Raw genomic sequence first — 20,839 nt, 5'->3', positions numbered from 1 at the left:
TATAATTTGCTGTTGTCATCCACAAAAATTAAACACACTTATATTTAAATCAAGTGGTTTTTCTCTATTATGGTAGCAGAGCTTATGGTAACAGTCGCTTAATGTGAAGTGAGCGTCTGCGGAGTGCTGTGTGCGTTATTCTTTATGTCGTGAAAATTCTGCGCACGAAATTCCAAAATCGAAATGGCGACGTCCAGTTCGGGGGCGGCTATTGTTCCAGCTATTGAGAAATTAAATGGCATGGGGAACTACGGATCATGGAAATTCATGGAAGATGATCCTGATCCAAGAAGATTTGTGGGAGTGCGTCGAGAGCAATGATGGTGTGAAACCTATTTGCGACGATAAAAAGAAGCAACAGAAAGCACTGGCTCGCATTTGTCTGAGCATAAACCCTGTGGCCATCACGCACGTGCGTAACGCAACTACCGCACGGGAGGCGTGGGTAAGTCTTCAGACTGCATATGAAGACAGGGGTCTTTGCCGAAGACTGGGCTTAATGCGGCAGTTGTTTGGGATGAAGCTCCAGGAGTATCCCGATATGGAATCGTATCTTACGAAGATATGTGATGTCGCACAACAATTAACCGACATCGAAGCTCCGCTGAACGACGAGTTTCTAGCTGTGATAATGTTAAGTGGACTCACATCTGACTATGACCCACTGATAATGGCGCTAGAAAACTGCAGTGTCAAAGTGTCGAGCGAGCTGGTAAAGCAAAAGTTATTACAAGAACATCAGCGCCGGGCTAACGGAACGGACACGAGTAGTGGTTCCGTGATGGTGGCGAAGCGACGTGACGAAAAGCCGTCAAATGTTTCCGCTGCAAAAGGCTGGGCCACATTTCCAAGAATTGTCCAGAGAACAGGAAGGTGAAGGGACCCGTTGCCAAAGAAATGCACAAATGCTGAGCGCACTGTCGGTAGATGTGCAGAAGGATTTCTGGTACGTCGATTCGGGTGCATCGAGCCATTTCTGCAACCGGAGGGACATCCTTGACGACTTCGTTCCAGACACGAGCTTGGAAGTCACCGTGGCGAACGGCGAAAGGCTTTGTAGTGCGGGTCGTGGCAGTACCGAACTGCATGTTAAAGACGGTATAAAAACTCTTTGTAACGTAGTTAATATTCCGAACTTGTCATGTAATTTGCTATCTGTCAGCGCTTTGACGTCAAAAGGTTTTAAAATCGTATTTGTTTCTGATGTTTGTAATATTTATTTTGGAAATGTTTTATATGCTATTGCAAAATGTGAGAATGGTCTTTACAAATTACAAACCGTCTCGAACACGCGTAATAGTAAACCGAGATCGTCTGAGTCTGTGTCCGCTGAACATGTCGCGCGAACGTGGGGACTGGACGTAGTGTTATCTCTCAAGATGTGTGGCATCGTCGTCTATGTCATCTGAATTCAAGAAGCATGAACCTACTGAAATCAGGTATGGCCAACGGCATTGACTTTAATAACTCCGAGTTTAAACAATGTATTTCTTGCATAGAAGGGAAAACGCCTAAGTTACCGTTTCCAAAGAAATCGTTTACGAGAGCGACTGAAGTCTTAGGGCTCATACATACTGACGTTTGCGGGCCTATGCCGCAAACATCGTACGGTGGTTCGAGATATATGCTACTTTTTATAGATGATTTTTCGCGTAAAACGTTTAGTTATTTTATTAAAACGAAAGACGAAGTTTTTGTAAGTTTAAAGAATTCAAAACCCTAGTCGAGAATCAAACAAACAAAACTATAAAGATTCTGCGTAGTGACCGGGGAGGCGAGTTCGTAAATAAAAAGTTTGATGAATTTCTGAAGCAGCATGGCATCAGACACCAGCTGACAGTTCCTCATTGCCCAGAACAGAACTCGGTCGTCGAAAGGGCGAATCGCACGATTGTTGAGGCTGCGAGGTGTATGTTGCAGGGAGCTGGCTTGAATCAGAAATACTGGGCAGAAGCAATGAATACCGCGGTTTATGTGAAGAACAGATCGCCAACCAAGGCCGTGTTGGGCGCAACTCCAGAGGAGAAGTGGTCGGGATCTAAGGTAAATCTGAACCATTTACGAATTTTTGGTTGTGTTGCTTACTCTGTCGTAGAGGATCGTAAGAAACTGGATCCGAAATGTAGATCGTACATTTTTGTTGGTTACTGCGAGAATACGAAAGGATATCGGCTCGTAGATCCCACTCATCCTACGAAATGTATATTCTCGCGTAACGTTGTGTTTGTAGAGGACAAATTCTACAAGGACCCGGTTCAGCAACCTGTGGTCAACGAGCCGACTCCGTACATGGTCATTACTAATGAATCTGAAAATGTAGGAGTGCAGACGGCGGAATGCGTTGACGTCGCGGAAGAGTCGGAGCCTGCAAGTGAGAACCAGGACGCTGATGATACCGAAAACGATGAAACCAGTACTTCAGATGAAGAGTACGCTCCTGGGTTGTCTTCTTGGGATTCGGAGGAATCGAGAGGACGGAGCGATTTCGAGGAGGCATTTTGTTCGGTATTCACCACCAGCTCGAGTTGTGGCGCGGAAACCCCCACTACCGTGCGCGAGGCACTCGACGGTCCTGAGTCTGTGCAGTGGAAGGGAGCGATGCAAGATGAGTATCAGTCTTTCTTAGATAACAAATGTCTGGAACTTGTGGACTTGCCGAAGGGGAAGAAACCTGTCAAGTGCAAGTGGATATTTAAGAAAAAGAGAGGCATGAATGGAGAGCTCCTGCAATACAAGGCTCGGTTGGTTGCGAAGGGATTCACACAAAAGTATGGAGTAGATTACTTCGAAACTTTCTCACCCGTCGTGAGATACTCCACAATAAGACTACTCTTGGCACTGGCGGCGGAATATGATATGGAAGTTGATCATATGGACGTCAAGACAGCTTTTCTAAACGGTGACTTGAAAGAAGAGGTTTATATGGAAATTCCTGAAGGCTTTGGAGTAGAGAGCGGCAAAGGGAAAGTATTTCGCTTGCTGAAAGCTGTCTATGGGTTAAAACATAGTAGATCATGGAATGAGAAGATAAACGACGTTCTTGTGAAAAAGTTGAAGTTCAAGAGACTGGCGTCCGAGCCGTGTGTCTATGTTAGATCGAATAACAATGGAATTGTCATTCTCGGCCTTTATGTTGATGACATTTTGATATTCAGCAATAATCAAACTGAGAAAAAGGCGGTAAAAGAGGAGATGATGAAACAGTTTGTTATGAAGGATCTTGGGCCTGCGAAATGTGTATTGGGAATACACGTCAGCCGGAAAGATGGAAAAATCATTCTGGATCAGTCTGGTTATATCAGCAAAGTATTGGAAAGGTTTAAGATGACTGACTGTAAACCTGCCAAAACACCGATGGAAGTTGGTTTGAAACTTGAGAAAGCTGAGAAGACTGGAGACTACGAGTACAGAAACTTGATCGGTTGCCTTATGTATATCGCGGTCTGTACGCGTCCTGACATCGCGCATGCTGTAAGTATGTTAAGTCAGTTTAACGATTGCTACTCGGAAGCTCATTGGAAAGCCGCGAAGCGCGTGCTTCGGTACTTGAAGGGTACGATGAACTACAGCATCAAGTATGAGAAGAGTGGGTTGAATGTGACAGGGTCAGCGGACGCAGACTGGGCGGCTTGTGTAGTCGATCGTCGATCTTACACTGGTTATGTATTTAAGTTAGGCAATTCTTTAGTTTCTTGGGAGAGTCGTAAACAACGTACAATTGCCCTTAGCAGTACGGAAAGTGAATATATGGCATTATCTGATGCGTGCAAAGAGGCATTGTTTATTAGGGCATTCATGTCGGAATGTTTGAAGTTAGATGTCAAAGTGGTGGTTTACAATGACAATCAATCTGCAATTAAATTGTCTGAGAACCACATGTTTCATGCAAGGACTAAGCATATTGATGTTAGACATCATTTTATTCGCGAGATAGTTGAAAATGGTGTGCTGGTAATAAAGTATATGTGTACTGGCGACATGCTGGCCGATGCTTTAACAAAGCCTTTATGTATTGAAAGGTTCCAGCGTTTCGTTAGAGATTTTTATATGCTTAGTGCTTAGTAGATAATAGTAATTTGTATTTGATGTGTACTATGAACATATAGTTTAAGGGGTGCTGTTAGAACATATGTAAACTACATGCGTCATAGACTTATACGTTTTACTGGTTGTTTACTATAGCAACGCTTTTATAATTTGACTGTTGTCATCCACAAAAATTAAACACACTTATATTTAAATCAAGTGGTTTTTCTCTATTACATATCGACTATGAGGAAAGTAAAAGACCACAATTTCATTTCAAAACAAATTTATTAAACAAAGAAAGAACCATTACTAAAAATTATAAATTTCTGTTATTTAAAATTTATAGTAAAATTAGATCAATTTGATAATGTCAAATTGACTGTTTTTCCAGGCATATTTATATTAGAGATTGTCGGAGAAACCTGGGTCTCTTGTATATTATCTTCAGTTGATTTCATGGTAATTTTTGTAAATTCTAAGCTTCGGCATGCGCCGCATATTTCAAATAAGTATAAGGACAACCTGAAACAACATAAATCCATAACGTTATATTTTATTTTAGTTTAGTTTTATTTACGATTTATTTTAATTTTAGTTGTAATTTTATATACAATAAACCATGTAATTAATAATTATAATCCATAACAACTTTTGAACATGTATAATTGTATATGAATAGGCACCTATATTTTATTTTTTTATTCATATTCTATACTAAACACACCTTAGTTGCTAAATATATTTCATCGGGAACGTCGTTTAAGAATCTCTTAACCTCTTCAGCAGTGAAAATCTTTGATTTCTTGCCTTTAAAGTTTTCCGATCGTCTTTAAAAAAATGCTAACATTTTCGAAAAATTCTTCAAATCAACTTGATGCTTGTTATAAATAGTTGATTTAAGCATTGAATACGTGCTCCAAAGTGTAGATGGTTTTAATGTCTTCGATATTTCTGCGAAATCTGCCAAAAACACGGTTTCCGACAGCGACTTTACTTTCTTAGCGCTTCTCCAGTATATAAAGTGGTCGTATGCCTTCATGTATCTCTCTTTAGAACATTCCGGTAACAAACTATCGATCGCCGTTTTCGGCTCTACTTTTATCGATTCGGGAGTTGAATTAATTTCTTCGTCGCTGAAATCGCACAATAAATCCATTTTTATTCAAAACTGAACAATTTTCTTGTTTTATCCGTTATTCCCGCTTTTTCTATGATTTTGTTTCCAATTAAAAAGTTTCAGAGTAATGGGCTCTACTCTATAGACAAGAAACAACACACATGCAACAAATCGCAAACGATTTTTGATACAATCCCGATAAATTGGGTACGAATTCAGTCAATAAAACCCATTATTCAATCATTTCATTCATTCAATTGCCAGATTGTCTATGGTTTCAGACATTTTAATACCTATTGTTTTAAGTGACAGAAAGAGATAGCAATAGGTGTCTGTACCACCATGAATGAGGCGAATAGTAGAATGATTTGAATAGCTTTTTCAAGAGACAGAAAGAGATAGCAATAGTTGTCTGTACCGCGTTAAATGAATGGAGTACCTACAGACACTGGGTCTATTTTATATAGCATAAGCTTGCTCATCTAAACTTTAAAAAAAAAATTACTTTCCACTCTAGGGTGGGAAGCTATTTTCCACCCTGCTATCTGCTCTTAAAAATCAACCTTTCCGAACAGGAGAGATGAAAAAAGTGTTATTGTCTGTTTGATGCAGGAAATCGACCAGTGGGGCAGCCGGCGCGGCGGCGCGTGGGGCGGGCCGGGAGCCGCCACCACCCTGCTGCGCGCGCTGGCCCCGCTGTGCGCCGAGCCGGGCGGCGCCACCAGGGCGGCCGCCGTCGGCCTGCTCGCCAAGCTGCTGCCCGCCGTGCCCGACCCCACGCCCGGTAACTATCTGTGCCCGTCACATGCTGCGGCTGGCCCCGCTGTGCGCCGAGCCGGGCGGCGCCACCAGGGCGGCCGCCGTCGGCCTGCTCGCCAAGCTGCTGCCCGCCGTGCCCGACCCCACGCCCGGTAACTATCTGTGCCCGTCACATGCTGCGGCTGGCCCCGCTGTGCGCCGAGCCGGGCGGCGCCACCAGGGCGGCGCCGTCGGCCTGCTCGCCAAGCTGCTGCCCGCCGTGCCCGACCCCACGCCCGGTAACTATCTGTGCCCGTCACATGCTGCGGCTGGCCCCGCTGTGCGCCGAGCCGGGCGGCGCCACCAGGGCGGCCGCCGTCGGCCTGCTCGCCAAGCTGCTGCCCGCCGTGCCCGACCCCACGCCCGGTAACTATCTGTGCCCGTCACATGCTGCGGCTGGCCCCGCTGTGCGCCGAGCCGGGCGGCGCCACCAGGGCGGCCGCCGTCGGCCTGCTCGCCAAGCTGCTGCCCGCCGTGCCCGACCCCACGCCCGGTAACTATCTGTGCCCGTCACATGCTGCGGCTGGCCCCGCTGTGCGCCGAGCCGGGCGGCGCCACCAGGGCGGCCGCCGTCGGCCCTGCTCGCCAAGCTGCTGCCCGCCGTGCCCGACCCCCCGCCCGGTAACTATCTGTGCCCGTCACATGCTGCGGCTGGCCCCGCTGTGCGCCGAGCCGGGCGGCGCCACCAGGGCGGCCGCCGTCGGCCTGCTCGCCAAGCTGCTGCCCGCCGTGCCCGACCCCACGCCCGGTAACTATCTGTGCCCGTCACATGCTGCGGCTGGCCCCGCTGTGCGCCGAGCCGGGCGGCGCCACCAGGGCGGCCGCCGTCGGCCTGCTCGCCAAGCTGCTGCCCGCCGTGCCCGACCCCACGCCCGGTAACTATCTGTGCCCGTCACATGCTGCGGGTGCGGCGGTGCGGTGCCATTCTTAACTTTATTTTTCTACTGACTGTAATGCTTGAAATAAGATTTCGTATACCAAACTTTAATTGCGTACTTTTCGTGTATGGGCACCCAACTCAACTATAATAGTTTCAATACGCTGTAATCAACTACAAAAAAAAAAACCAATCACGTGCCGCGGCGCTGCCGTAGCACAGGGGACGGGCGGGCGGGGGCTCACGCGTTTGTCTTTTTTTTTTTTAAATTTATTGAGAAACAAACAGTCTTAAAATAAACATATGAGCAACTTAGCTAATAGCTATGCATTGATTTCGTTATAGACCTATAGTTTCCTAGTTTTAAATTATTATTCTTTTGTAATACGTTTTTGTCTACTGAGATACTTAACAATGCTCACTACTTATTAAGGTTTTTAATTTGTAAAGTATTATTTTTTATGCCTCGTAAAAAAAGTATTATATACAATAGTCAATCTGGTACCTTACTTAGGCAACTCAGCAAGCTTCGTTGCCCAAACACGAGACTCTACAGAAAAGCTCTCCATTATGTCACGATTGTTTAAAATACAATTACTATATTATAAAATACTAATTAAATTTAACAACAAAACTAAGTAATGACTAATGACTTGCTAAAAAGTTGCATTCAAAATAAATGTTTTAGTAACCTATTGCATATGCACATACGAACACGGACATATTTATGAGTATAATTGACGAATGTATAAAAATACCTTTACTAGTAGAAGACAAAACCAAATAAACTAAACAAAATAAACTAAATTGAAACAAATTCCCAGGTCTAGACGCCATCATGGAGTGCTTGGACTCGTCCCTGCCAGAAGTCGCGCAGTCGGTGATCGACAAGCTGCCGGAGCTGGTCGTCGGCATGCAGGAGCACGCCGCGAAAGTGCTACTCAAGGTACTCCGAGTACAGTCAGCATCGATAGTAGCGGATGAAACCATGCACCAAAAGTATCTGACATCTTGGATAACTTTTCTAAATATAGATAAATTTCTAAAATTCACGTTCCAAAGTATATCTTTTACAGTCTCAGTTGTTCTACATTAGACATATTTTTAGGGTTCCGTACCCAAAGGGTCAAACGGGACCCTATTACTGAGACTCCGCTGTCCGTCCGTCTGTCACCAGGCTGTATCTCATGAACCGTGATAGTTAGCCAGTTGAAATTTCTACAGATTATGTATTTCTGTTGCCGATATAACAACAAATACTAAAAACAGAATAAAATAAATATTTCTTTCCAATCTCGAGGTTCTCATCCAATCACCGAAGTTCAGAAACGTCGGGCGGGGTCAGGACTTGGATGGGTGACCGTTTTTATAAATAATGGTACGGAACCCTTCGTGTGCGAATCCGACTCGCACTTGCCCGGTTGTTGATATTTAACAAATTTAACACATATCAGTGAAAGAATAAGGATATAAGTCAAATGGCGTTCTAAAAATTTTAATCATGTGTCGAAAGATCGCAGTTAATTAACTGTGGCTACAAAATTTAACTTTGACAATCCACCTCTATTTCAAATGATCTTTAGCTGTAGTATAGTATACATGTGTAGTTACAGGTGGGTAAAGTAATAGGTTGTCGCCAGGTGTTCGAGCTGGGCGTGCGCAGCCGCCTGCCCGTGGAGAGCGGCCTGGCGCGCTCCGTGGCCGCCATCACCCTGCAGCGCGGCTGCTGACTGCTGGACCACAACTGTACCATACACAAACAATCAACTGTTTGTAAACCATACGTCTTTGTAATGAAGTCTACGATTTTTCAGTTAATTGTGGGCCATGGTATGTATTGTACAAATGTAGTGAAGTATTTTCTCGGAGATGTTTGTATTTGTCATGCTACTTCAGTACTTTTTGTACTGAGGTTGAGGTTGACTAAAATAGCTTAACACATTCGTGAGTTTCCGTGGAAATACGATGGTAAAGGATTGTTCACTACATCTGTACACGCGGAAGGAAATTAAAAGCCATTTTTACAACGAAGATGACTCGTAAAAAAATAGCAATTTTGTCCTTAACTTGCTTTGATGTACCACAGACTTTTACTTTCTCATTCCCTTGCTCATTCAACATGCTCATTCCCTTGTAAATAAATGTAATGAAAAATGTTACAGAACATTAGATGTGATAAGAATATAATTTTAGTAAAATAAAGTCAGAAAATACATTTCATTGTTTTATTTATATAAATAACATTTACTTTATAAAAATCTCATTATACAAAATTCTTTGTACAAACATAAAATTAACTAGTGATGTTTGCATCACCTTTCAATCAAAATAGATGAAATAAACCAATATCAAGCACAGAATCGAACCCGCACTCCCAAGCTTAAAATACTGAAGAGTCCACTACACTAGCACTGATCACCAGTCATTTGAGCCCAAGTCTTGGAACAACTTGTCTTTGATCTTGGGCCTGGGGTCTTCTTTGATTTTGGTGTCCACGGCTCCTACTTGCCCGAGAATGTATTCCAGTTCTGTAACAAAGGATTCATTTTAAAGTTTAATCTTATGAAGACTTTAGGTCATGACTAGTAGGTTTAAACTCCAGGACAATAAATTAAGTTGCAAGAATGTAATAAAGGCCAACACTAGTGTTCATAAAATTTTGGCAGTTTGAGAAGTCAGTCTTGCAATGATTTAAAGGACAATATGATTTAAAGTAAAAAACCAAAAGTAGTAAACTTTTTGGCCTTTTCAAGGGTCAAAGTCTTATGATGACTAGGACATCTATAACAATATAATTATCAGACTTTGGATAAGCATAATTTACATCCAAGACAACATAAAACGACAAAACTGTAAAATAGACCAACAGTAGTTATTAAACTGTTTGATGGGCAAAAAGGTGGAGCAGACAGGCAAAGCGAGGTGGAAGTGATCTTACCATCACATGTGAGCCCAGTGCCTCTCAGCTCATGTGGCCCAACAAACTGTTTTTTCATGTCACCCTCAAAGTACACAAAAACGCTGGGCAGGTTCCGTTCAGGGAAGTTTGGGATGCATGTCTGCGCTATTGCTTTCAGGAACTTTGTGTACGGGTACCTGGCTGCTAGCTCACGGAAGTGCTGGTTTATCAGGGCACACTGCTGGATACTGAAAGAAGACAAATTCAGAATACTCTGTTTGAAATAGATTCAAAGAATAATTGGCGACCGAGATGTTAAACCACAAATAACAAAACTATGAGAGTACTGCTAAGGACTGTATCAGATGCTAATCTGATACAGCCGTTTAACGAGCTGCTGCTGTTTAAGTTAGTATAAGCTCGTTTTTAGAAGCGCGTGTAGGGGCATATACACTCGCGTGTCATTCGTACGAGCGTTGTCGCGCTAATAAGCTCGTACAAGCTTGTGCCGTGCGAGCTGACACGCACCGGTTCGAACGCATGCGTTTGCCGAAACGACCGTAAAAATACACTAGTCTGAAACCGCTCTAAATGCTCTTTCCTCACTCAGCTTCATAGCAAAATCTGATTTTGTGTGACATGAAGCCCTGATTTTCAGCTCAGCACGTGGACTAGGTGGCATATATAAAACAGTCCAAAACAATATCTGGAGAACTTAACACATTCACTGCCAGACAAAAAACGGCGCACTACCCCAGAAACCGGTGGTCTATAGCTGCGTACAAAACAACCCGCCCAGCGAACATCTGAACAAAGTTCACGCGCGCCCACCAGGTGGGTTCCCGGCAGTGAATGTGTTAAAAACATTACAAAATAGTGGATACAATTTAGAAGTGTAACAGGAAATAAAAGTCACACTAAAAGTGCTCGCCGCCTGCTTCCATGCTGGTGTGAACCAGCCCTGTCTGATCTGATATAGGCATTTACAGCATAAAAATGTTCACTACATGTTTATTATAACTTATGTGTGATTGCTGCATGCAATAGTGGCCATAAAGATAGTATTTACTCTCCATAAGCTTTTCTGAGAATTTAGAATAGTTTATTATTAATAAATAATAAGTTTTAGAATTAATATAATGTTAACTGTGTGCCACCTACTGTACATTACAATGAAAACTGTTTCAATGGAATTTCAACTTTCATCAGGGATCGGAACCGGTTTTTTGCAAAAACATCGAAATAACCATATATTTCGGTTTATTTTATACTCTAAATGTAGGACTCAGTTGTGTTTTCAGATAACGACTTCGTATTATTAGATTGCCTAATTAGAAATGAAGTAATTAACAAAGAACGAAAAAATACCGTTTTCGTTCCCATACAAAAAATACCGGTTTCCGATCCCTGACTTTCATTAAAACAAATAGTTGTATTACTTATTATTATTATTTATGAATGCACAGGCAGCTTATAGTTGATACATGCACATCAATGTCATGTGTACTTATGTTTGTCAAGAGTCTTGTCTCGTAAAATATGCATATGAATAGCCAGGTCTACACTGACCCCAGCATACGCGCGACGCAATTTCCTCACGCACAATACGGCCAGTGTAGACATGCCTCTGCCAATGCGGTGCTTGTGTTTTCCTCGCCTGGGCACGCTGCCTCGGCCGAGGCACTCTACACTGGCCGTTTTGTGTGTGAGGAAATTGCCTCGCCTATTGCTCACTCTGTGTTGACCCGCCTAATGAAATTAAACCTAATTAAAAATACATCTATATTCAAACTTCCGTAAATATAATTTTGTATGGTGGGCCCGATTATCCAGTATTTCATTTGGAAATCATTAGATCACTCTATTTGACTCTGTTATTCTAAACCATTATTAATACTCACCCCTGTTTGTATAAGTGGATGACCACCCAAATGCCGTCCCCAGCCTTGTTGACCTCCTGAACATAGTCCTGCCCTGAGACCTCCCGTACATCTCCAAACTTTGGCTTCTCTGCTAACCGTTTCAGCTCTGCAATGCGCTTCCTTCTGTATTCTTCTAATACTGCTTCATCTTCAGAGTCCTCCAGCTCATCTAGCCCGTCTAGGTCCAGTTCTGATAACTGCTTATCCTCTGTAAAATAACAAATATCAATACAGACATATACATAAGTGTAACAAGGGATAATATAACTGCCCCAAGCATTTCGTGCTTAACCCACAATTACAGTCAGTCATTTCTAACGTTTTAATTACGCTTGGGAGTAAATTACGTCTGTGAAAGTCTCATACAGTTATAATTTATGGTAATATGCACCAGTTGCAACTAACCTAAAAGTATAGAGTATGAAACACTTACTTTCTTGCTGTTTTTGTTGTATCGTCTGTTCGATCATATTAACAATATCATCTTCTGTAACTTCCTTCTCTTTTTGTGGAATAATACCCTTCGCACGAAGCACATCGTTCCATTCTGTATCCTCATTTGGGTTCTATAAATAAACATTGTATTACGGTTCAACTGCAATGTAATATAATAAACAACAGAAGAGGACGAGAGCTAATACTGAACTTTACCTGCATTTTGATTTGTTTTTGTTGTTTGTGTCTGAAATAGGCAGTATTATTTATTGAAAAATTCAAAACCAAGAAATCTGACACCAAAAGCTGACTCAATTTTTTTTTTTCAATTTTGGCCTGGAATGCCTGGATGCGAGTCTTTTAAGCCAGCTGACTCAATATCATAAGGTGTTTTACTATGATAGATTAACTCAAATGGAGTATAAAGATTTAAGACAATCAAGACTATAACTGTGTTTGTGTCTCTAGTTTTTATATATTCCCTATTTGTAATAATGATATGTTTTTTTTACCTCTATATAAACTGGAAATGATTGCACACAAGTAACTCACTAATGGTTATATTTATATTTGACGTTTATGTTTTTATTCAGGGCATAGTTTCATAACCAACATTTTTAATCAGTTAATGTTTGGTTAATAAATGTATTTTATTAATTGTAATCATTTTACTTTTTTAATTATTGTGTTATTTTTTAATACCTATGTACGTTATGGTCCACTCTTTTCCAAATAAATGAAATGTTGGCTCTACGCCGCCGGTAATTACCGATTCGAACCCTAATTTTGACAATGACACGTCTTTTTTTTTCTACGAAAAGTTGTCAACTTGCGTCGTGTTGGAAAAATTGCATGTCGCTATGTTCAGTCACGTCAGTTCTCGAAATAAATAAATTGAACATGGCTGATACCGAGGGACATAAACATCGGGATGTGAATTTCCATGAGAGCGAAGGTAAATAAGGCTACGTTATTATTGTGTAGGGCGAGTGCGGTAGTGATTCGCGCGGGCGGTTGCTGCGAGGCGGCCGAGTGCTGTCTCGTAAGTCAGACCTCGCGATTCCTCTGTGACATTGAGACTGGGATCTTTTTATACCTGCTGGTTGGAGCTGCTCGCAGCTCGCCAGGAGCGCTCGGGCCCCCGGGCGCTGCGAGCATGACCGGAGGCGCGGAGAGGAACCTCTGCTCAGGTACCGCTTTTGCCTTTGTTTTTGTTGTATATTTAAACAACTGCGAACGAGGTTAAGCACGTCGCAACAGTATAATTTGTTGTGATGTTTTTGTTGGATCACGATTTTTGCATCGTCTGGTTTAGTACATAGTTTTTTGGAAGTGACAACGTGCAATTAATATTATTAATAAATATAAATCTTCCACATGTATCCAAAGGTCACAGACTTGTTTTTGCGTGACTTAAATATGTTAATTAGATAACTAGACTCAAACTTTAGGAAGCAGCGTGAGATGGTTACATTTATTTGACTTTATGTTCATTCACAAATGGGCTATTGGAATCCAAACCTACCCTGCACATGGAGGTATTAGAAAGCAAGTGTTACACAAGGAATAATTACTATTGCTAATGTGCATATACAACAAATTCTAACTTTCTTTGCAAACAATGCCAAATCAACACTTTCCTACATTCTCATTTTTATTTTAGGCTTAAACCAATTTTATTAACAATGTTAAGTTCTGTATTTAAAGATTTTTATGAGATAACTGTCTCTAAAGAACATTTGAAAACCAAACTTAGAACATTTGGAAGTAGTAAATAAGAATTATTACAGAGAATTTTTACAATACAAAATGTATTTTATAGTACATAATCTAACATATCCCTTGTTTGTGTGATCAATCCACCAACACTAAATTATGAACCAAGTCACCATTTGATATATTGAAGTGGCCAAGGCGCTCATAAATATTGGAACATGCCTGTATTGTCAAGGTGTTAGAGTGTGTGTTCAGATATTCTTGAGCACCTTGGCCCCTCTGATATATCTTATGACAACTGTACATACAGAACTAATATAAATAGACAACAGTTACAATCAAATTAGATGTAGAATGTTAATTAAACTAATTGCTACAATGATCTTAACCCCGTTCCTCCATCTACACTAGACAATGCTTCAGCGCCCTACTTTTCAAGTGAGAGTTTCATATTGACTACTATAGAATATGTACTGTTTTTTGATTATGTATTATTATCGTGGATCTTTCATGTCCTGTTGCATTGTTACAATAGTGGGTGAAGGTAAAAATAAGCATTTGATTAAGCTTTTTTGTCAATAAAAAAATGTTCTACAATAATGCTTGAAATATTTATATTTAAGTAACTTTTTCATTATGCGATTGTTGAAATCATGACAAAGAACACAATAAAACATGATCTTTTTGGTTTGTGGCTCTAGTAATCTTGAAGTTCTTTATAGCTTGTAAACAGATTTCCTGCATAAAACCTACTCAAAGATATGACATTAAGAGAATTAGTGTAAAGAAATGACCGTTTCTGTAAAGAAAAAAAAGCTTTTTTTTGTGAGTGTTGTTATTAAATTTATTATGTGTTTTTATGTCAATCAGTACATTCTATTTATTTTAACTATAGCATTTACAGCTTTCTGTGTTTCAGGTAACATTGACCATTATTAATTATTATGTATGGTAACACATACTATACTATAAAGATATTTTAAGGTTCTGTATCCATTGGATTATGTTACTGTCGAAGGTAAACAAGTGTGTAGGGTTTCCGTCTATGTAACTGTGACACATACAAATACATTATGTTAGTAAAAAACGGTTTCCAAAGGGTTAGTACCTAAGCCTAATGTACCAATACCTACACACTTAACCTACAAATTACCACTGTATTGAGCCCATAGGGGAATGTAGGCTTATCCACTATCATTCTTAAGATGATTGATAATTGGGCAGTACTGATTGATGTGCTTGATGTCTATATGTATAAACGACAACAATTATGCCATACACTTAAATAAAACACATACCTATGTGCCTAAAGAATTCCTATTGATTTCCCTTTAATAAGTTAATGGCCACATGTATTCACATTCCTGGTTTGTTTACAAACATTCTTTATCATCAGACATGTGGTTCTATCATTTAAATGACCATTATCAAATATTATTACACTTTTCAATTCTAAAATTGAGGCTTGGTTTTCTAATTGATATATTTATCAATGCTGCTTGAAGTGAGCAATGTCTTGTTTGTAAATAAATGTGTGTCAAACATACTTGAATGATATATAAAAATAATAGGAGATTTAGTAGCAAATTTGGCATATAAATAGAAGATTTTTTTCAACAACAGTTTTAAGCTACAGAACACAAAGCAATAGCATTCTGATTAATAGTATCAATATGTCTCTTCTTCCTTGCCATATCATCATGGCTGAGACTGGACACTCCACAAATGCTCTCCAAGCTCTGCTTACTAGCCATGCTAGCTAGCTAGCGAGTGAATATTTAATAAAGATAACAATCCATTTATTCAAGTAGGATCCATTAGATCACGTTTATGTCAACATTCCTCTACACTCAGCCATAAGACCCGGCATAGTTTGCTTGTATCTTATTATCAATTTCACTAACACTATTATGAATTAAAACGCAGTTTCAGATGTATTTGTGCTAATTGTTGCATATTATTCAGGCCAATCAATTATTAATCCGAATGAATAGACTTAGTCTTATTTAGCAATTATCATATATTTAATGGAGCATAAACTTTTGAGCAGTGAATTATGAACCTTAATACTAAGTGTTAAGTCCCTAATCAAATATTGACAAAATTATAGTAGCTTCTTCTTGTTATCAGTCAAGAAGTAGCCAATTGCTCTTTATCAAAATTTAAAATTTGCAACATTTTTGTGTTATCAAACTTATCTACATTATTTAGACTACTGACTTATTCTCAATATCCGAAACTTTACTGATAGTAAAAGAAAGTGCTATTGTTTTTATTGCCAATATAAACTTTAACACATCTTCATACACACATGTTAAATATAAGCACATATTGAGTATTATGCCTGTGGGGATAAGATTCAAATTAGTATGCATATAGTTAACCTTCTTCGTAAGACGTTAATGTTGCGTTATTATTGTTGGTTACAATTTATACATAAGTATACTGAATTGATGATAAAGTTTGAGCCATTTAAAATCACTTATTATAAAGACGAAATCACTTGTAAATTGCATCATTTTCATATGTCAAGTGTTCCTCTAGTTTGACTAGTTCACACAAAATTATAAATTTATCGTGTCAGAAAGTCTTAAATATTTACCCTTGTGAAAATAAATAGGCCAATGCCTAGTAGGTCTTAAATCGCCCATTGTAGTCTTGTTAAAGTACTTTGAAATTATATTAAATTATCCGACGCAGCAAAGCGAAACGTCAAATGTCTATCAGCCGCTTATAATTTTCACGTCGAAAACGGACTGAGGGCCGTCTGTTTACGGTTCCATAGTTACAACTGCGACGGTGATGAGAAGTGACTTGCGGCAACCTATGACATTAGTTGTCGTCTCCGGTCCGCTGGATTATAACCAATGTTAGTTGATTCCTACACGTCTCCGCACATTTCCGCCTCAGTGGAATAGCAGCCTGCAGGCTTCGTTATAATCAAGATAGGTATTTTATGAACTGATTACTGTTATACGGTAGTAGTTATACAAGAAACATGGCACCAGATGTGCGTGCGCTACATACGCAACTATTTATATTCTAACAACAACACTTAACCCACCATTGGTGAACTTTTTGATTTTTGATGATTGCCTTTACGTTTAAATCTCCTTCCCCTTGAATCATAATTTGTTACACACAGCTCCAAATTTCGTATTGACGTCAAATGAATTTGGCTCGAGACCAAAGAGCATTTTTTAGGCAATCGAAAATGCGTAACATTCATGCCCCGAAAGCCAAGATAATTACAAATTTAAAAGCACAAATGTGTCACCGTCCGCTGTTTATGTAGCCGGCTGGAAGATCACAGTACAATAATCGATTTTATTACTTGTTCTCTACTTTCTTCTCTCGTGTGTTGCAACATTTGCTATCAGACCCAGACCCACCGCAAACCTTTGGCTGCAAACCAGTGTGACCATATTAACGCAAAATAACAACGGCCCTAGGGGGTACCGCGAAAATTTTAATTCGAGGAATCTATTGCTCTTGCAAAATTGGAGGTACAGCGATGAACATACACGAATTACGCAATACGAAGCCGCTGGAGTAGCCATACTCAACTTTTTTTATGAGGGCCAAAAATACGGTTTTGCCTTTTAGCCCCGGGCCGCAAGATGAATTTGCTCAAAGATGGCGTTGGAATGGCAAGATTCTATCCTACTATCGATCCAATCGATCGAGATGGATCGATAGTAGGATCACCTGGCGGCCACCTAAAAAAGCAAATAGTTGTAAGCGAATGCTACACTACACAAACTTCATAAAGCATATCGGCAAATAAATTTTCTCTGAATACTAATCGCAAATCTAAGTTAAACAAGTTAGTCTATCTGTTGGACCAAGACATATTTTACATACTAACAGTAACACTAATTGACCGTCGGTGGACCTTATTACGAATAAAATAAGGTTTACGACTCGTCACCTACAGACAAGGCAGTGTGTATTCCTGCCACGGCATGTTCTCGGCACCTGTTGGAATGTGCGGCCGGCGTTGGTATTCTCGTGATAGGTCACGCGGAAAATTTCATATGTCGGTTCATATATCGGCTGACTGATCTCACTTCTATAGGCAACACGCTTGACTGACTATTAGTAGAACTTTAGCCTTTGACGCAGTTTTTTTAGATTAAGTCATGAACTTCTTAACTTATAATTTCATAACGTTAACCGCACTCGCAAATGGCCAAGGTATTCATCATGAGCCTTTTCGTCTATTGCAGACGATTTATGGCGTAACGCCGGCGATACACCTTTTTTGGTGGCTGAATAGACCGATGCGAGACTGACATGGTCTACCACAGGCCTTTGGTCCCTGTTTTTTATGATATAGGAGGCAAACGAGCAGACGGATGGTAAGCCATTGCCGTCGTCCATAGATACCCGCAACACCAGAGGGGTTGTAACTGTTGTAAGTGGGTTGCGGCCCTTTAAGATGGGAGTACATACGTTCTTTTCTTGAAGGTTTGAATGTCGTATCGGTCTGGAAATACCGCAGGCGCCAATTCATCTCACTTTTTAGCTGACGGATATGCATTAGATATCCTTTGTATGTAACCTGTATTTGTACTCAACCATTTTGTATTTAAATAAGGTTTAGGAATGGTTAGTTAACTCCGTCGACGGTATGAACATTTTTGATGGTCGCCTGTGGCCCATCCCTGTGACGATGAAGGAAGCTACATTACCTGTATTTGTTTTGGCGGCGGAAGACGGCAATATTTCGGAAAGAAGCAAAGCCTTGTTACGTTAATATCCGCGACTAATTACTTATCATTAGATTACGATACTGCAAATGTTAGTATGGTAATAGTTGATTGGCACTACAAGTACAGTAAGTGTTTCGAGTACGCAATGGTTAGCACGAGTGGATCGAAGGCCTCGCTGGCCAGTCATTTGGTTCTGACGTTGCCAAATTCTGATCGAATTGCTCTTCAATAACGATCAATCATCGACGTCGACTGAACAGACGAAAAGTCGTCGATGATGTAGAATATCATCACAATCTCGTCGTTTACTTGGGCCGCCCCTATACCTAAATTTTGGGCTACCGGATGAGGCTAATCAAACCATTGACAATCTACATTGACTCTTTTTTTAATACTACGTCGGTGACAAACAAGCATACGGCCCGCCTGATGGTAAGCAGTAGCCGTAGCCTATGTAGGCGTGCAACTCCAGAGGAGTTACATGCGCGTTGCCGACTCTAAACCCCCCCGCCCCTTCGTTCGTTCGTTCGGTCGTTGTTTTTTCGGTATTATGATATGGATTATGGTATGGATAATTAAGGGGCTGACTGGCGCCAATGACCTTCGATCTGAATACCTTCGTTTTCTAATGTTTTTTTTTGTAGCTTATCATATTAACAGCATCGGCTTTAATTTTAGGCAACAATTTTAGGCCAAAGAAACTGGTTTTCTTGCCATAACTTTTGTGTTAAATAGTTTAAAATTAAAATCTCTGACCAGATTTTACAGACGTCAAAGACGAACCCAAATATGTAGATTTCGTATATGTAAAATCCTTCACAGCAATTGAGTAACGGAAAAAGGTTTTGTTAGATAGTGTTTAAAAATTTTCATAAAAAATTAAGTACTTATTCATTTAATTCAAAATCCAGCAGACCAGGATGGAAATAAAAGATTGAATAACCGATAACAGGTTGTCTTATAATTCTACCTGTAGTGCAAATCTGTGGCCCCAGTGAAAAAGGGTACAAGTCTCTGGCAGCGCAGGTGTAAAGGGGTGTAAGTTCCACGTAACACTTATGCCCTTATACACCTAAACTGCCAGAGACTTGTACCCTTTTTCACTAGGGCCACAGAAATGTAATGTAGGAGTAACCGCGGGGAGCCTCTTAAAGGATTTTCTGTCGATAAAGTACCGTTTGCCAATAGAAATTCTATGCGTCTCCAGACCTGTTGCGTTGTAGATGGAATGAATGGCATTCCACAATTCCTTGCACTATGGCTCTATCAAAGATCAGAAACGCGAAATAACCCGCGTTATGGCACGCTGCCAACTTTTAGCGCTGTATTCTGTATTCCAAACGGTTCCTAAGCTCTTAGATCAGGAAAGCCAATATAAAAGTGTCATGCAGATAACAATAAACTTGTCCGTGTTCTATTATGCATAATAATTATGCATAATAGAACATTGGTACTGTTGCATGTAAACGAACCTGCCGTGAAAACGGACAAGTTTAAGTACCTGGGATCAGTACTGCATGAGTCCGGGACCATTGATCTCGACATCCGCGCCCGAATCAGCGCGCTAAATGGCGGGAGGTCACAGGAGTCATCTGCGATCGCAGAATACCGCTAAGACTCAAAGGGCTAGTGTATAAGTGCATTATCCGACCAGTCCTACTTTATGGCGCCGAGACGTGGCCGGTTCTTGGAAGGCACGTTCAGGAGCTTCGCGTTACAGAGATGAAGATGCTGCGGTGGATGTGCGGCGCTATGCGCGCTGACCGCATCCGCAACGACTACATCTGTGGCAGCCTCGCTGTCCGTGACGTAGCGGAGAAGCTTCAAGAATGTCGCTTCCGGTGGTTCGGCCACGTTTGTCGTAGGCCAGCTGACTACGTAGGCAACATATGCCTTCACCTAGCCCTTGACGGCCCCAGATCCCACGGCAGACCAAAAAAGCGATGGCTCGATGTCGTGAAAGCGGATATGAGCGTAAACGAGAGGACGCCCAGGATCGCGCGAAGTGGAGGAAAGCAAGCAGGAAAGCGTACCCTGGCAAAGGCCGGGATATCGCTAGGTAGAAGAAGAAGATCATTGGTACTGCGTGTGAAGCATGTCAGACGACAATGCAGTTCAATGCACGGCATGGTGAAAAATGAAAAAATATTAACTTTCATTTTATCATTCAAATAATCCCAGGTGTGCCATAGCCGCCAGAGCGGCTCCACAGTGTAAGATCGAATATAATGGGTAGTGTGAGCCAAGTAGTCTGTAAAAAATAGGAATTACACTCCGGGTTATTGACATGAATCCCTCATTTTTGGGAGCCCGCCAGTTGCACAGTATCTA

At 40.9% G+C, this 20,839-nt stretch overlaps 3 protein-coding genes across 6 annotated transcripts in view; 2 read left to right on the top strand and 1 right to left on the bottom strand.

Moving 5' to 3' along the window:
• Window positions 1-9,036, top strand: part of LOC133528478 (integrator complex subunit 1-like) — a 52,491-nt gene extending 43,455 nt beyond the window's left edge. Inside the window, 3 exon segments of the mRNA XM_061865869.1 lie at window positions 5,759-5,930; window positions 7,646-7,767; window positions 8,462-9,036. Of these exon segments, the coding sequence (XP_061721853.1) occupies window positions 5,759-5,930; window positions 7,646-7,767; window positions 8,462-8,551 (384 nt within the window). The 3' untranslated portion in view covers window positions 8,552-9,036.
• LOC133528239 (viral IAP-associated factor homolog) lies at window positions 9,033-12,440 on the bottom strand. The gene is made up of 5 exons (XM_061865528.1): window positions 12,294-12,440; window positions 12,076-12,208; window positions 11,622-11,850; window positions 9,760-9,968; window positions 9,033-9,349 (listed from the first exon to the last, which is right to left on the bottom strand). The coding sequence occupies exons 1-5, from the start codon at window positions 12,297-12,299 to the stop codon at window positions 9,237-9,239; spliced, it is 690 nt and encodes a 229-aa protein (XP_061721512.1). The 5' UTR covers window positions 12,300-12,440; the 3' UTR covers window positions 9,033-9,236.
• A 359-nt stretch (window positions 12,441-12,799) lies between these two features.
• The window catches only part of LOC133528238 (atlastin-like), a 37,223-nt gene continuing 29,183 nt past the window's right edge, over window positions 12,800-20,839 (top strand). The window contains exon 1 of one of the 4 annotated variants that reach the window (XM_061865523.1): window positions 12,800-13,032. In XM_061865523.1, coding sequence (XP_061721507.1) covers window positions 12,870-13,032 — 163 coding nt within the window. In that variant the 5' untranslated portion in view covers window positions 12,800-12,869. Of the gene's footprint in view, window positions 13,033-13,060; window positions 13,268-20,839 lie in introns of those variants that run through there. The other 3 variants (XM_061865525.1, XM_061865526.1, XM_061865527.1) reach the window with 3 other exon arrangements.

This window comes from Cydia pomonella, chromosome 19 (assembly GCF_033807575.1).
Source record: "Cydia pomonella isolate Wapato2018A chromosome 19, ilCydPomo1, whole genome shotgun sequence".
NCBI classification, from domain to species: Eukaryota; Metazoa; Arthropoda; class Insecta; order Lepidoptera; family Tortricidae; genus Cydia; species Cydia pomonella.
This window is presented reverse-complemented; position numbering and strand designations above follow the sequence as displayed.

Bases quoted from the DNA above. Each gene is read 5' to 3' on its own strand.
- LOC133528239 (XM_061865528.1), bottom strand. The intron at 9,969-11,621 runs GTGAGTATTAAT...GTCTTCTTTCAG, and splicing joins ATCCACTTATACAAACAGGG to TATCCAGCAGTGTGCCCTGA. The intron at 9,350-9,759 runs GTAAGATCACTT...CCTTTGTTACAG, and splicing joins CACTGGGCTCACATGTGATG to AACTGGAATACATTCTCGGG.